The 15,210-nt window shown below is 33.9% G+C and overlaps 1 protein-coding gene across 2 annotated transcripts in view; it reads left to right on the forward strand.

Annotated features, from left to right (window-relative positions):
* Positions 1 to 15,210, forward strand: part of LOC126964687 (protein obstructor-E-like) — a 52,329-nt gene that overhangs the window by 17,907 nt on the left and 19,212 nt on the right. For both annotated transcript variants that reach the window (XM_050807959.1, XM_050807958.1), the window contains exon 2: positions 215 to 255. In XM_050807959.1, coding sequence (XP_050663916.1) covers positions 222 to 255 — 34 coding nt within the window. In that variant the 5' untranslated portion in view covers positions 215 to 221. The remainder of the gene's footprint in view (positions 1 to 214; positions 256 to 15,210) is intronic.

The raw sequence follows: 15,210 nt of genomic DNA on the forward strand, positions 1-15,210 counted from the left end.
TTCACAGAGCACTGGGTCCCCGACAATTCGTGCTGCTCTGCATTGCACACGGATGGATCAAGCTGATACTGGGGTGCGCCAGACCAGAGACGACAGCAATACTCCATACTATAAAAATAACTGTTACTTTTTATATGTCTATTAAGTAAATTGTTACTCATTTATATTATTAACTTCTTACTCTATTATAACAAGAATTATTTTATTGTTACAGAAACAAAATGGCAGTAAGCAGACATTGGATGCAGCTCGGTGGTAAGTTGATGATATTTGTTTAAATAATTAAAATACACCGCTTGATATATATTATTGAAATATAGCTTTATGATATATGTGGAAATGACGCAAAATATATTAAATTTAATATTGACGATCAAATATTTGTATGCCAATTTGTTGGCGAATTGTGATATACATCGTCTAATTGTCAAGAACTATGTTACCACGATTCATAGAAATAAATTTCATTTCATTTCTTACTCAGTAAATTCTTGTTTAGTTGGGCATATGTCATTTCATTAAGTTGTAGTTATTTGGCTATAGTTTATTCCTGATTATCATGAAGTTATTAAATTATGTATGTGTTCTGTTCATGTATTTGACTATATCTATGTATGTATACGTACAATTTATGTACCATTTCAAACTCGTGCCTTTCGGGATATGTCCCAGCCTAAGATCATTTGTACATCTAGATAGATGACAGTTGTGAAAACGTCGAAAAAAATTGACTTTAGAACTAACCTCTATTTTGATCAAGAATGTAAGACGTAGCTTGTCACGCACACTTATTAATAGTCCTGGCCTGTGTTTATCGGTTGTCTAACAGCAAGAGACTCACCCCCTTATTCATAATAGTCTGCTAACTTAAAGCATTGCTAATTCTCACTCTGTCTTCTTCTATTGACCTAAGTCAGAATGAGAAAAAACACTCCTTAGCGGCTGTTTTAAGTTAGCGGACCATTATGTATAAGGGGGTCAATCTATATGTCAAAATTATCTAAGGTCCCAGCGCTCCCAGGTCCAATCTTGGTATGTTTGTTCAACTCTCGGGCTTTCATATACCTCAATTTGACACCATTTTAGTTTGGATATCTTTCAAGTACGCCATTTTTATAATTTTTTCGTGGTTTTCAATTCAAGTACAGACAGAAACCGACTGATATATGGAGCACGTATTGTCAGTTGCACATTTGCCTCACATACGTGGGCTTTCTACTTTCTATGAAGGCATAAAAAGGCATAAAAGGCATTTATTTTCTCAAAATTGATTCCTTTAGAATTCTTTTTGATGTCATTTCTTATACTACTAGATACTACTACCGCTTCGGAAACAAATGGTGCTCTGAGAGAGAATAAGCGGCGCAAGAAACTCTCCCAGAATTCTTTTTTTGCGCTCTTATGAATAAAAATATACAATATGGTACAGTCATTTCTATCGCTATAAAATAATCACAATCTAGTTCCATGCGTCCGATCATTTAGATATTCAGCAGTGGAGTAATAGGATTTACGACAGAGCCATTTTTTTATAAAACATTTAAATTTATTTATAGGTAATGCCTGAACAGTGGCTGGGACTTTATTATAAAAGTGTATACATTTACCCTAAAAGCTATTATGTATCTTATGAAGCCTACTAGAACTAGTTACAAGCAATCCCTTATTTCTAGTGTTATGTTCTGTGATATCCATATTGTTACACATAAAAAATTTGTATAGTCTAAAATGACAACTAGTGACGTAACAATACCTTTAAGCAACGTTATATTTTTAACCGACTTCAAAAAGGAGGAGGTTATCAATTCGACCGGTATTTTTTTTATGTATGTACACCGATTACTCTGAGATTTATGATCCGATTTACGTAATTTTAACATAGTTTGGCCCAGTAGTTTTCATTTTAGGAACATTTTATAAGAAAATTTTTGTTTACCTCGATGATATAATAGTTTTTATGTACCTACGGCTATAGGGCTAGGAATTTTCATTCAAGTTGATTATATATTATAATTATTAACTGACACTAAAAAGTAAAAAAAAGCTATTTTAAAAAAATCTACTTCAAAAACTGATAAGTATCAAATAACAAAAAAATTAATTTAATACACCTTTACCTTTAATTTTAATAAAATACTATTATTTGTGTGTGCAACATATTGATAGCTCTGAAGTCGGTGCCAAGCCAAATGTAATAGTAAGTACCTACACTCGCCACGCGTGACTTTGAGCGGGATAGCTTCGTCTAGAACAAAACAACCCAAGCGGACAGACACGCGTGGCCAGACAACCGGAAACATAATTACAGTAACATAATTTAATAATTAACAGGAAAATAATTAATTCTATAGCTGTTTTTTAAGTTTTATTTTGTTTAGGGCTTGGCACTGACTTAAAACCTATCAATTCTAGGTAGCACATATAAATAATAGCATTTTATTAATATTATCTGTAAAGGTGGATTAAATTAAATTTTTAGTTATTTGATACTTTTCAGTTTTGAAATCGGTTTTTTTAAACGTAGTTTTTTTTACTCATAAAATTGGCATGCTGCTCAGAATCGATTTATAAGGATTAAACTCCAATAGTGTAAAATTAACCACAAATTTTAAAAATGCAGTCATAATAATATAAGTATATTATATCTTACGCCTTTTTATTTGCGATATCTTCTCACGCTATCGAATAAAATACATTGAAAAATATATCAAAAGAAAAACATAACGATGTTCAATAATTGCAAAAATATATTAAGTATTATAATTATAAGTCTCACAGACTAAAAGGTTATTATAAATTGAATTCCTATTCGTGCCATTTAATATACGGTCATCGCCGCCTTAGGTATTCATTCAATATTGAAAGAAATTCTAGAAAGCTCGATTGAAAGTCGAAGCCAATTACCTAATTGAATGTAATCAAGCTGCTATAAATACTTACTTCGTAGTTAGATTAGATTAGACAGATTCGACCAATTTCAAATGTAGAATATATTTCATAATTTCTCTAATGATAAAGAAGCTATATGATATATAAGAAATAAATACACCAAATTTGTACTCACAGTTAAAAATTTGGTTGTCGTTGGTGGCGGTGGTGCTACCAGTCGCCGTTACCAACAAAATATATGCAGATATAGAGCTGTAAGGGGTCTCACTCACTCGGCCGCCAGTCCGGCCGCCAGTGACGCTACCACCTCATTTCATGCAACACGAGTGCACTGTGTTTTTCTTTTTAATTGCATACGATGGATAATTTCGATACAGAAAGGTTTATTATCGAAATTCATCAATGTAGAATAATTCCAAATCAGAAAATTTTGATATATGTAGATTTCAAAATGAAATGATTAGGACAAATTAGGATGACCAACCCATCACTATTTCTTAAACTTTATTTTCCTACTTTTATACAGCAGTAGTGCTATCTCTTCGAGATCCATTTTGATACCGTCTCAGGGTGGTGTCGTGGCTCTGGTGTCTGTATGGTCTCTAGTGTGCTAGGTTACGGACACCACGGCGGTGGCGAGACTGGATGCGCCGCCGCGGTGTCCCGGTGAAATATTTGGTGCTGTTGAATTTGTTCTAACTGCCAATAATTTTGCGTAGATGGAAGTTATATCAGCGCAATTTAAGTATAGTCTAGAAAACAGCGTCCAACAAAGGAATTCCCACCTATTTGACATCTATCTTATCAAGTCACATATTGTTGGACAACTCCAATCAATTCAGTTGTTTCAATCTTAAATGAAAAAGTAGTAAATGTAACGGTTATCAATAACTACAACAAATGATTTCATTATTACCGCTTCAAATACTAATATTATAAAGAGGTTAAGTTTGTGAGGTTGGATCTCTGGATCTACTAGACCGATTTTGAAAATTCTGTTGACGATAGAAAGCCACATTATTTGTGTATAGGCTATTTTATATTAACCCGAAAATGAAAAGCCTTTTTCGTAGTAGTCGCAGAAAAAACAGTCAAATACCTTCTAGAAATAATAAGTATAAATATGTGGCAAAACATAGTTTGCTGGGTCAGCAAGTAATCTTTATAATAATAATAATAATAATATAATATAATATGACACACTTTTACACAAATTATCTTGCCCCAAACTAGGCATAGCCTGTACTATGGGTGCAAGACAACGATATATTTAATAAAATATACTAACATAAACATACATAAATACATATGAACATCCATGACTCTGAAACAAACATCCATATTCATCATATAAATGATTACACCTACCGGGGTTCGAACCCGGGACCTCTAGCTTAGTATTCAGGGTCACTAACCATTGAACTATATGAGTCGTCAGTAGATCCAGAGATCCAACCTCACAAACTTAACCTCTTTATAATAAGTATTTGAAGCAGTAATAATGAAATTATTTATTGTAGTTGTATATAATTTAGACGTAGATATTTCAAACAAATAAAGTATCTCCAACAATATATTATAAGGATAATCCATTTTACAAACATGTAGAAGCGTAATTGCGTCCCTTTTCGAGTCCATAATTTCTACTAAAGAGTCACTATATTTAAATCATATCTCCATAACTTCTCTTAAGTATATTAAACTTCTCTTAAGTATATCAAACAAGTTTATTTAGTGGAGCATACATTCAACAATAATGCTTCAACTGTCGAGAAAGTTATCGTGGCGAAAACTTTCTACAATTACGATTTAATCTTGTTTGATTAAACAACAACGAGTCCCAGAGACGCAAAAAGGGGGGCAATGTATTATTTATCAGTATGTTCATCTGTTCCTCCTTCACTTCTAAAGTAAGACTTTTTAAATAAAAATATCGTGTCAATTTGCACACTGTATGCAGTTTGATCCGATTTGAGATGTAAGATAGTTTTTACTGCGATTACCTCTTAATATTTTCCAATTTCAAATTTTATTGAATGAATGAATGAATAAGCCTTTGTTGCAAGCAATATAAGATTCGTACAATATATATGAACTAAGTATTATTCTAATCTAAATAATATTGTAAACTAAGTAATATTCTAATCTAAGTAATATTCTAAGCTAAGTAATAATAATCTAAGTAATATTCTAATCTAAGTAATAATCTAATATAAGTGATATTCTTAATCTTCTACATCGTTCGCTTGTCTTCCTACATAGGCCTCCTCCAGAAATTTCCATTGTGATCTGTCCAGAGCAGATCGTCTCCACGTTGGTGCAGTCACTTTTTTAAAATCATCTTCCGACCTAATGGGTTGTCTTCCTTGATTCCTTTTCTTGGATACCAGTGTATAATATTTTATTTTATGTATGAAAAAATGTATAAGAATAATTTTTGACGCATAGTTTGACCGAAAGAACCTTTAGAACCGAAACAATTATTATGGTAATGATTGAACTTCTACAAATTTCGATAAAAGATTTAAGATTAATAAAATCAAATTTTCTATACTGACTATACTCATACTATTACCAACTGCTAATATAATAATTTGACAAATGAGACCGTTGGAAGCGTCTACCATGTGCGTAACGTAACAAATGAGAATATTTTCATCTTTCATGCTTTATGGAGCGTTACTTTTCAGTAGTCTGTCACGACGGCGCCGCAACCAAGTATGTGCTATAATAAAATGTAAAATGGCCGTCGGGAAACGTCAATGATGCTCTCTCGTAAAAGCTTTACAATAAGATTCATGACATGACTTATATAAACCCTAAACAGTTTTGAGGTATAAAAGAAATCCAACATAAACAATTATCATATTCAGAAACGTAACGTTTTCTGTTACCTACTTACTAAAAATTGACACTGGATTTATATATATTTTAGATATACCGGAGAATGTATGACAACAACGGTTTATGCACGAATAAACAGAGTACATCGCGTATTACATTTTGTTTACATAAATTGTGCTAAAACAGTGTACAAATCTTAGGAGCTCATATTATGAAATCTATTGTATTTGTCAAAACAATTGTATGGAGGTTGTTCACACGACCTCGTGGTTAAGTGAATGTTTTAGCGTTTATTTGTAATACTCCAAAATATATTAATTATAATTGTCAGTCCTAGGTATCTTTATGATACATCTATTGATCTAATAACATAGTTAGATGGTAAAACTAGTAAAATTGACTCCGGGTCTTCCTTAACTATAGCCCTTCCCGAAATCACACTTCTGACACCAATTTTGTAAGGATGGACGCGCTGGTGGCCTTTTTAAAAAAACACTTTTTGATTCCCGAATTACTTTAAGTAATTTCCACAAACAATTTTATACAGAACTTACTCACAAGACCGAGTGTAGCCAACTCTCCGCACCGCGTGGAGGCTTTTATATAAAACTAATATGATAACTCGGCAATTTACCTCATATGACAATTGTTCATAACAGCTCGAACGAAACTTGGACAGAACGCTCCTACAGCCCGTATGTCACGCGTATACAACGAATGTGTAAAAAACATAGCAACACTTGACATTGATTGTGAGAGGCTCTCACTTTTTCTGAAAAACATAGCTACGTCTGGCCAATTAATTAGTGATGAACTTTTTATTATATTCAAAATTTGTTTTTGTTCAGAAATCATATTATGTTTTATTTATTAATCTAATTTTTAAGATACTTCAGAAGTTTTTAGTCACTTTAAAGGCAAATTATAGTCACTGTTATTGTTATGGAATGAAGTGTTCTCATGTAATTGGTAGTACATACAAATATTAATAGATATAAGGCATGTGTTAGATGTTAATATGACTACTGTTGGAGATCCATATAAATAAATAAATAAATTCAGTCAACCCTAATTGGTTACGTACTTACCAATAAAATATTACAAGTTGTTTTGTCATATAAATTAAGTGCCCCACGCCCGCCCATTGTATGAATTGTCATATGTACTGAAAGATCATTTACTGAATTATTTGTATTGCGATTAAAAAGTATGTCTAAGTCAAAAACACATAGGTTCCAGATAAGTATTTCACAAATATATATTAATCCTGCCTTCAATTGATTTGTCGCCCTCTACTTCTTTTGCATTCTCGTGGATACCACTGTGTTATGATTTTTGTCCATTTTCCGGTTTTGTCACATTTTCATAAACATAAAATCACATACTGAAACCTTTCCGAAACACGCTGTACCTTATAATATGTCGATTAAGTAGGTTTTGCAATATAAGCGAAGGAAGAAAACGATTCTATTTATTGGTGTATATATTGATTGGTATATTGTAGAACAGTTTCCGCAGTTAGATATTATACTGAAATACACTTTTATGGAAGTCACGTCCGTCGTCAGATGAATACTTAATCACTACTTAATCTAGCTGCTGTTCTATAAGAACAATACAATTAGAATCTCTCAATCTTTTAATTAGCTAATGAAGAATTTTATTTAGGAAACAATCCTGAAACGTGTTCTAGAGAAGTCTTTGAAACATTAAAAATAAACTATTCAGTAACTACTAAATAATTTTAAATAAAACACACAACACAAGTTTAAGAACGGCTAAATTTTACGGTGGTTAAGGCATGGACAACGGTGCAAGCTATATACAATTTTTTCTTATGAAAATAATGGACGAGAGGATCATGACGTTCAGCTGATGGTAATTGATAGGCCCTGCCCATAACAATGCAGTGCGTTAAAGGTTTCTTGTAAAACCCCAAAAATTCTGAGCGGCACTACAACTGCGCTCCTCACCTTGAGACATAAGATGTTGTTAAGTCTCATTTACCCACAAATTTCTCTAGCTACGGCTCTCTTCCGACCGAAACACAGTAATGCTTATACATTACTGCTTCACGGCAGAAATAGAAGCCGTTGTGGTACCCATAATCTAGCCGGCATCCTGTGCAAAGGAGACTCCCAGTATTGTAAGTCTTTGATCTAAAAATAACAAAACCACATTTTTCCGCCATGGCAATGTTCTTGAAAGGTCATATTAATTTTAGTTCATGTTCTTATTTCAAAGTAATCATATATTCTCGCAGCAGTGTACGCAATGAGCTGTCATTTGCAAGTGACAGCTCGCGTCATGCGTACAGCCTTGCGTGCCATTCAGTAACAAATTGAATCGTGCCTCGCTTTATTTTTATAATAGATTTTTATCAATAAATACCTATATAAATTCATAAAATTACTTTCGCCACTTCAAATAGCAATAATATAATATATATTTGTATGAGAGCTAAATTTTTTTTGCATTAATATTGATTTATTGAAATTACTGGGCAAATGAGACATCGGTCTCTGTCGCACAATTTGTCGGCGATGATCTTTGTTATAGCAACTTGTTTTAGGAACTGAAATATAATTACTTAGCAAAATTTAAAAACCGCCCAGTGTATAGCACAGTTTACCTGAAATACGACATTCCATCCTTTATAAGTTTGGATATGCTGTTATTTCGACAGTTTTCAACCGAACACTATGTCATTGCGTGGCATTGTATTCAAAGCGCGGTCGAAACACAACTGAATGAAAACTCTACTTAAAACACATGGACAGAGTTTTTCTTCAGATAATTTTTGATCCTGATTGTGAGTCTAGCAGTTCATTAGACGTTAGTGAATCAAATCTCTAATGATTAATTAGTAGAAGGAAATAAAGATGGCATTTGATCAGTAATATTTTTACAACTGATAATAAAAGGAAAATTTATAAAATACAACAAGTGGAGTAGAGGAAGACTACAAAATGTCTGTAGGAAAGGAAAATAAGCTAAAATCAAGAGCGGGAAAAACCGGGATAGTTGGATATGAAACAGTGGATACGAAGAAAGCCTTTGCCGAGAAAGTGTAAACAGACAAAGAAGTCGCCTTTGAAGTTATACTTCTTTAGGCGCTTTATGAAAAAATGATAAGAGCGAAATTTTTAGTTACATCACTGTAACACAAAAATAACAGGGCGAAGTTGGTTCCTAAAATTTTCTGACGTTTGCGACATTCGTTATTTTTTTTTTTTTGGTTTCTTCGTCCATTATTAGGAGAAAGGGTTCAAGCCCATACAGCCGTATTCACTATTTAATAATTAACTGTCAAAGCCATCTTTGCAAGATTTTTACAAAATTGTTCTTTCTAAAAACTTAGAATAGCACGAGGAATAAATCATTTTAATGATTTTTGCTTCGTTAGGCCAAAGAAGTATAACTTCTTTCGTGCATACATAAGTACAAACACCCTATTTTGAAGCTCGAATGACCTCGAAACACTGCACAAGAAAGTTCATTACACGGTTTTTTTTATTTGTGGAAGAAAGTTCCTTGGCAACGGAATTGTGGAGGATCCAGTTGGTCAGGATGTTACTTGAAGTTATGATGAGTTGTGAGATGATGAAATTCGGTGACTGGATCAAGAGAAACAGCTCTTTGGAAATAAGTAAGGAATGCCATATGATAAATGTAGTATAGTACATACATACTTTTATGTTGTGACTTATTCCCTTAAAAATTCAAATGAGCACTTAATCTACTTAATATAAAATAAAACATAATTAAATTACTTTCCAAGTTTTATAGCATCAAGTCATCTCAGTATGTTTAATTGCACTGTACCCGCATATTCTAACAATAGCGTACACAACGGCTGTCAAATGCAAATGACAGCTCACGTCATGTACTCATTTGATCACAAATTGAAACACAACCCGCTGTGAGAATTTATAACCATTTGAAACAGATATTATACGATTTTCAAAGTCATATCTAGCTATAAACTTAAGAGTCATTTTTGTAATCGTTTCAGTTCTGTTGTAAATAATTTTGATAAATTGATCAATTTGTACGACAACGTAATATCATTAGGGAGAGAGCTTTCACTCCCATTATTATTATTAATACTTCTTTTGATTCAGTCATAGTTATGGAATTAATCTTTAGGGTGTAGTCGTAGAAATAAAAATGATAAATATAAATGCTAATTCTTTGCGAGACGAGTGTCACGTATATATTACGTAGTAATCGTAAAACGTAGTATAGTACGTTATAATCATAGGAGCATTGCAATTAGTAATAGTCAATTGCAATTAGTAATTATTAGGAATAGTCCTACTTACAATACTTTACCACTTATGCTTGCAATAATTATATTTTACTGAAGAGCATGTAGCAATGGTGTACGAAATGACGACAATACGAACTTATCGTGTAAATTACTACAAAACCGCGAAACAATTTCATTATAACAACAGGGAGCATACGTTACGAAATAATTCGTGATGTTTTGAAATATTATTGGCAAATTCCTATAAAACAGTATTTTTTTTTTTAATATTTACAGAACAACGTCTGTCGGGGCCACTAGTGTTATTGAAATTTATTTAAATTATTGTTCATTGCTTGTGGTTCAGTAGACATATGAGTAACAAGAGGCTTATGATAACTGAAGTATGATCTTATATCAATGGTTCTAGTTTACCAACTAAGGCTCTTCACACACGGCAGCTAAAATAATCATATAAAGATGTACATTATAGCACTATACATTTCGTTACATCTTTTCATAGAAATCAACAGAACATTTCACATCTTCATATCTTAAGACACAGAGCGATACGAAAATACTCGTATACATCTATACACACATCAAAAAAGTCTAAGCAACATGTACTAATTAAAATTTTAGGATGGTTTTTCACATTATAACGATGTATTTTATTTTTAAAACAATATTTTTAGGGTCCTATGATGTAAAATTAACAGCTGTTTATAAGTTATTTTACTAGGCTACTTTACCAGTGGGAGGCTCCTTTGCACAGGATGCCGGCTAGATGGGTATGGGTAACACAACGGCGCCTATTTCTGCCGTGAAGCAGTAATGTGTAAGCATTTCTATGTTTTGGTATGAAGGGCGCCGTAGCTAGTGATATTACTGGGCAAATGAAACTTAACATCTTATGACTCGAGGTGACGAGCGCAGTTGTAGTGCCATTTAGAATTTTTGGGGTTTTTCTAGAATCCTGAGCGGCACTGAGCGGTACATAAGCAACTAAACATTTTTTTAACACAATGAAATTTCTAAAGAAAATGAATTTATTGTGAAGGATTGGACAATTTAATACAAAGTATGGCCTCCTCTGTTATTCAGAACTTGTCGGCAACGATTATTCATTGAATTAATGAGACTGTTTATGTCATCTTGCGGTATTCGCTCCCAATGGAAATGTAGCAAATCCTTCAGCTGTTGTGTTGTTGTCACTCCGTCCAAGTCCTTCAAAACACGTCTCTGGAGTATGTCCCATGCGTGCTTGAGGGTTGAAGTCTAGCGATTGTGCAGGCCAGGGCAAATCCCGGACGTTCTCCGTTGCCAAGTATTGAGTGGTTCGCCGAACTGTATGTGAACGCGCATTGTCATGCATTAACGTAAAATCGGAGCCGAAGGTTTGTGCAAATGGATGGACATAAGGTCTGAGAATATCCTCAACGTAATTTTCAGCGTTCATGTTTCCATTTATAAAAACGAGCTCAGTTCGCTTATTCTTCATAATACCCGCCGATACCATAACTGTTGAGCCGCTGTATGGATAAATTTCCTGAATGCACCTGAGCCTTTCAGTATTTCCAGGCCAACGGTACACTCGCACCCTTCTTGTATCAGGCGTAAACCCGAATCGCGACTCATTGGAAAACATTACTTTATCCCATTGTTCCTGGGTCCATGTTCTGCGTTCTCTACACCATTAATTCCGACGAGCGCGATTCCTGTGACGTATTGGTGGGCACCTAATTGGGCGTCGAGCTCGTAGGCCGTACTCATGCAGTCGATTTCGCACAGTTTGGGGACTTACATCAACACCACTTGAATTTTGTAGCCTCAAACTTATCTCTCGAGCGGTTAACATCGGCTGGCGTCTTGCAGTCAGTTGTATGTACCGGTCTTGCGGAGTGGTTATACTCCTTTTACGGCCTGAATGCTGTTCAGCGGGCTCCCTTGTATTATTGTAGCGCTGCCAAAGACGACAAATAACACTTCTATGAATGCCAAAATGCTGAGATACCTGAGATTGATTACTTCCCGTTTGCATCATCCCTACAGCTCTTTGCATTTCATTTGCCGTCAAATGACGTCGCTCCATGACGTAAAGAATATCTAACAATTCAATTTTGTCGCTAACTTTATTTAAATGATTGGTAAAATTATAAAATCAAGACTTAACAATAAAAATGCACTTAAATTCAAACAAATTCCCTTTCATTTAATTTTATGAAAAAGAAAAACAAAACTTAATCGATTTTTTTTTACAACCAGCCAGTATGTCATCAATTACAAAAAAGTTTACATACCTATGCACTTTGATTGAATAAAGACTTAGAAATTAATTAATATAAATGGTAAATTTGTAATATCATGCACGTTGCTTAGACTTTTTTGATGTGTGTATTTCGATACATCCTTAAAAATCTTATTACAAAGTCGGATCGTAATGAAGGGAAAGATTCACTATATTACCTGTTGTGTGTGTGATACATTATGATAATTCAAAGATAAACATTCCAGAATGTAATATACATTAAAGCTTCCGTGTGTGAAGCCCTTCAGCAGGTAGCAAAAGTCAGGATGTCCATTGCGTGCTCATCGCAAAAATTCACTATGATAATTTTTCCCTCACATTCCCTCAATAGAACTCGAAAAAAATGGATTTTTATTATTTATAAAAAAAGCAGAAGCGCTAATTTATTTTTCAATAATTGCAACATAATGCAAATGAAGAAAACCACAGTTGCTACTTACATGATAATTATTATGAAACATGCAGATTTGTAAATGAAGCGAGCTTCCTCAGATGGTCATAGCTGCAAGATGTTACTTAACTGTATACATTAATCTGACCAACACGTAACTGTATCTCGATTCAATTTAAATTGAATAATTGCTATCATTTAGGTATTATATAACAACGAGATCGTTGTTAATTATAATATAATACTATAACTATAATATAACTAGTAATAACCACCGTCGCACGACACGCCACAAGCCAGGAATATCATCCCCGCCATCTGGATGTGTAGCGGTCCTCCACAGTGCGGTTTTCAAGGAGCTTTCTTCCACGTGCTACAAAGCTGTGGAATGAGCTTCCTTGTGCGGTGTTTCCGGAACGATTCAACATGTACCTTCAAAAGAAACGCGTAGGGCCGGCAACGGTCCTGTTATTCCTCTGGTGTTGCAAGAGAATAAAGGCGGCGGTGATCAGTAAGCATAAGGTACGCTCGTTTGTCCGCCTCTTCCAAAACAAACTAGTAACCTGCTTGTCTCTTGCGTATCACCTGCCTTTGTATGATATCTTAGAATCTCGGTTTTATGTTACGCGTGAATCGATACCGAATCTGTAGATCAATAATCTTATATCTTTAAACTAGCAATTCTTCTGAATCTCGGAAACGGCTCCAATGATTACTCCAGACACGGCTACAATAACATTAGAATATAAACTTAAATTTCGCCACTATATACAAGACAAGATACCTCAGATGGGGCATTGAGTGATCCGGAAAGCAGAAGACCCCGGTTCGAATCCAGATGTCCTATTAGTTTTGTATCTTCTTAAAAATCCGAGCAAGTCTCGGTCATCCAGGTACTGTCAATCTTAATTTCGTAATCCATATAGAACTCACTCTCTGTCGCGTCCTTACAAATATTTACACATCACCCCAAGGAAGAAATTACACATTATAAACTTTATTGAAATGCCAAAAACAGGAAATGGATTTGAAATATAAATCTTTAATTTTAGGATTTAAATTAACTTTAGCAAACAAGCCGTTAGAATTATTATAAGAGTGTGATGAAAGGGGAACTTAACTTTTGCATTGGGCTGTCAAACTATAATATCATAAGGGAGAAAATTTGAAAAAGTGTCCAACTTAAGCTATAAATAACGTTTCAAGAACCTTCCACAATGGCGCTGGTGTAGGAGTATGGTGAATGTAGCAATTGTAAATGAATTGAAGTATTCCGAGTTAAAAAATTTAATATAATTGTCGATTAAAGTAGTTAATTATTGAAAATTTCAACAACTTACGTTGAACAAAATAATGAAGTAAATAAGACCTAACAGAATTATTATAGGGAAACGTGCACCTAGTTATTAGATTTAACCTGTTACTACTGTGGCGCCACCCTAATTTAATGCATTTTGACGAACACTTTTTCATATACACAGATGATTCTCCTTGGCTTTACCCTCCATAACTTAAACTTTACATAGTTCAGTGTCAAATGCCTATAAAAATAAAATTAAACATTAAGCTAAGATAACACTCAGCTTTACAGGTTACTAACACGTTAGTAAAGTCTGACTAAAGTCTAAGTACGCTGTATAGATCTAAAATCTATAATTTTTTCTTGTTTTAAATAAATCTGTTACGTTGTATGTAAATTGTAAGCTATCAGACCAAATAAGCACATGTTAAATGGTTGGAATGTAGGTGTGTGAAGTGAATTACGCAAAAAATCATTTCCAGGCATCTAACACCAAATACTCGAGATTTATAATTTATTGCGCACGTGATAATAAATATGTCATCGTATTTCTTTGAAAGCTTGAAGCTAAGTTTGAAATTTTAATACATAATAAATTAATAAATAATAAATTAAATGTGATAGAGCTCTGCTAAACACCTGATAAATTTTCTTCCTGAGCAATATTAACGCTAACATTGACTAACCCGTAAAAGGACGAGGAGCATTAAGAATGAATTCTTTTTTGCCACTTCACCACATAATATATTTTATCAAGCTGATTTCATCCAAAAAGAGATTATAAATCACTTAATGAATGTCAAGAAATGCTACAGACCTTAATAGAAAAATCAATAACTACAGACAAAAACGAGAGTGATATTGAAAGAAGAGTGAATGTAGGAAACATGGTGAATGGTGCTTTATGAACAGTCGGAAGGTGTCTAACAAGGCTCGTTTGACTGTGCATGAGGGGTTGTTGGTTCCAACAGTCATGTACGGAAGAGAAAGTTGGGTGTGGCAGAAACATGAAAGCAGAATAAATGCAGTTGAGGTGAGAGGCTATGAAGTATGATAGGAGTTAAACTGAGTGACATGATAAGAAATAGTGAGATAAGGAAACGTTGCGGTCTGAAAGAAGATGTTGTAACAAAAATTGAGAAAGGTACACTGAGATGGTTTGGCCATGTCGAGAGAATGAATGAAAAACCATTGACGAAAAAGTCTTAAGTTCGTATAAGGCCAGT

Source organism: Leptidea sinapis, chromosome 5, assembly GCF_905404315.1.
Source record: "Leptidea sinapis chromosome 5, ilLepSina1.1, whole genome shotgun sequence".
Classification (NCBI taxonomy): domain Eukaryota; kingdom Metazoa; phylum Arthropoda; class Insecta; order Lepidoptera; family Pieridae; genus Leptidea; species Leptidea sinapis.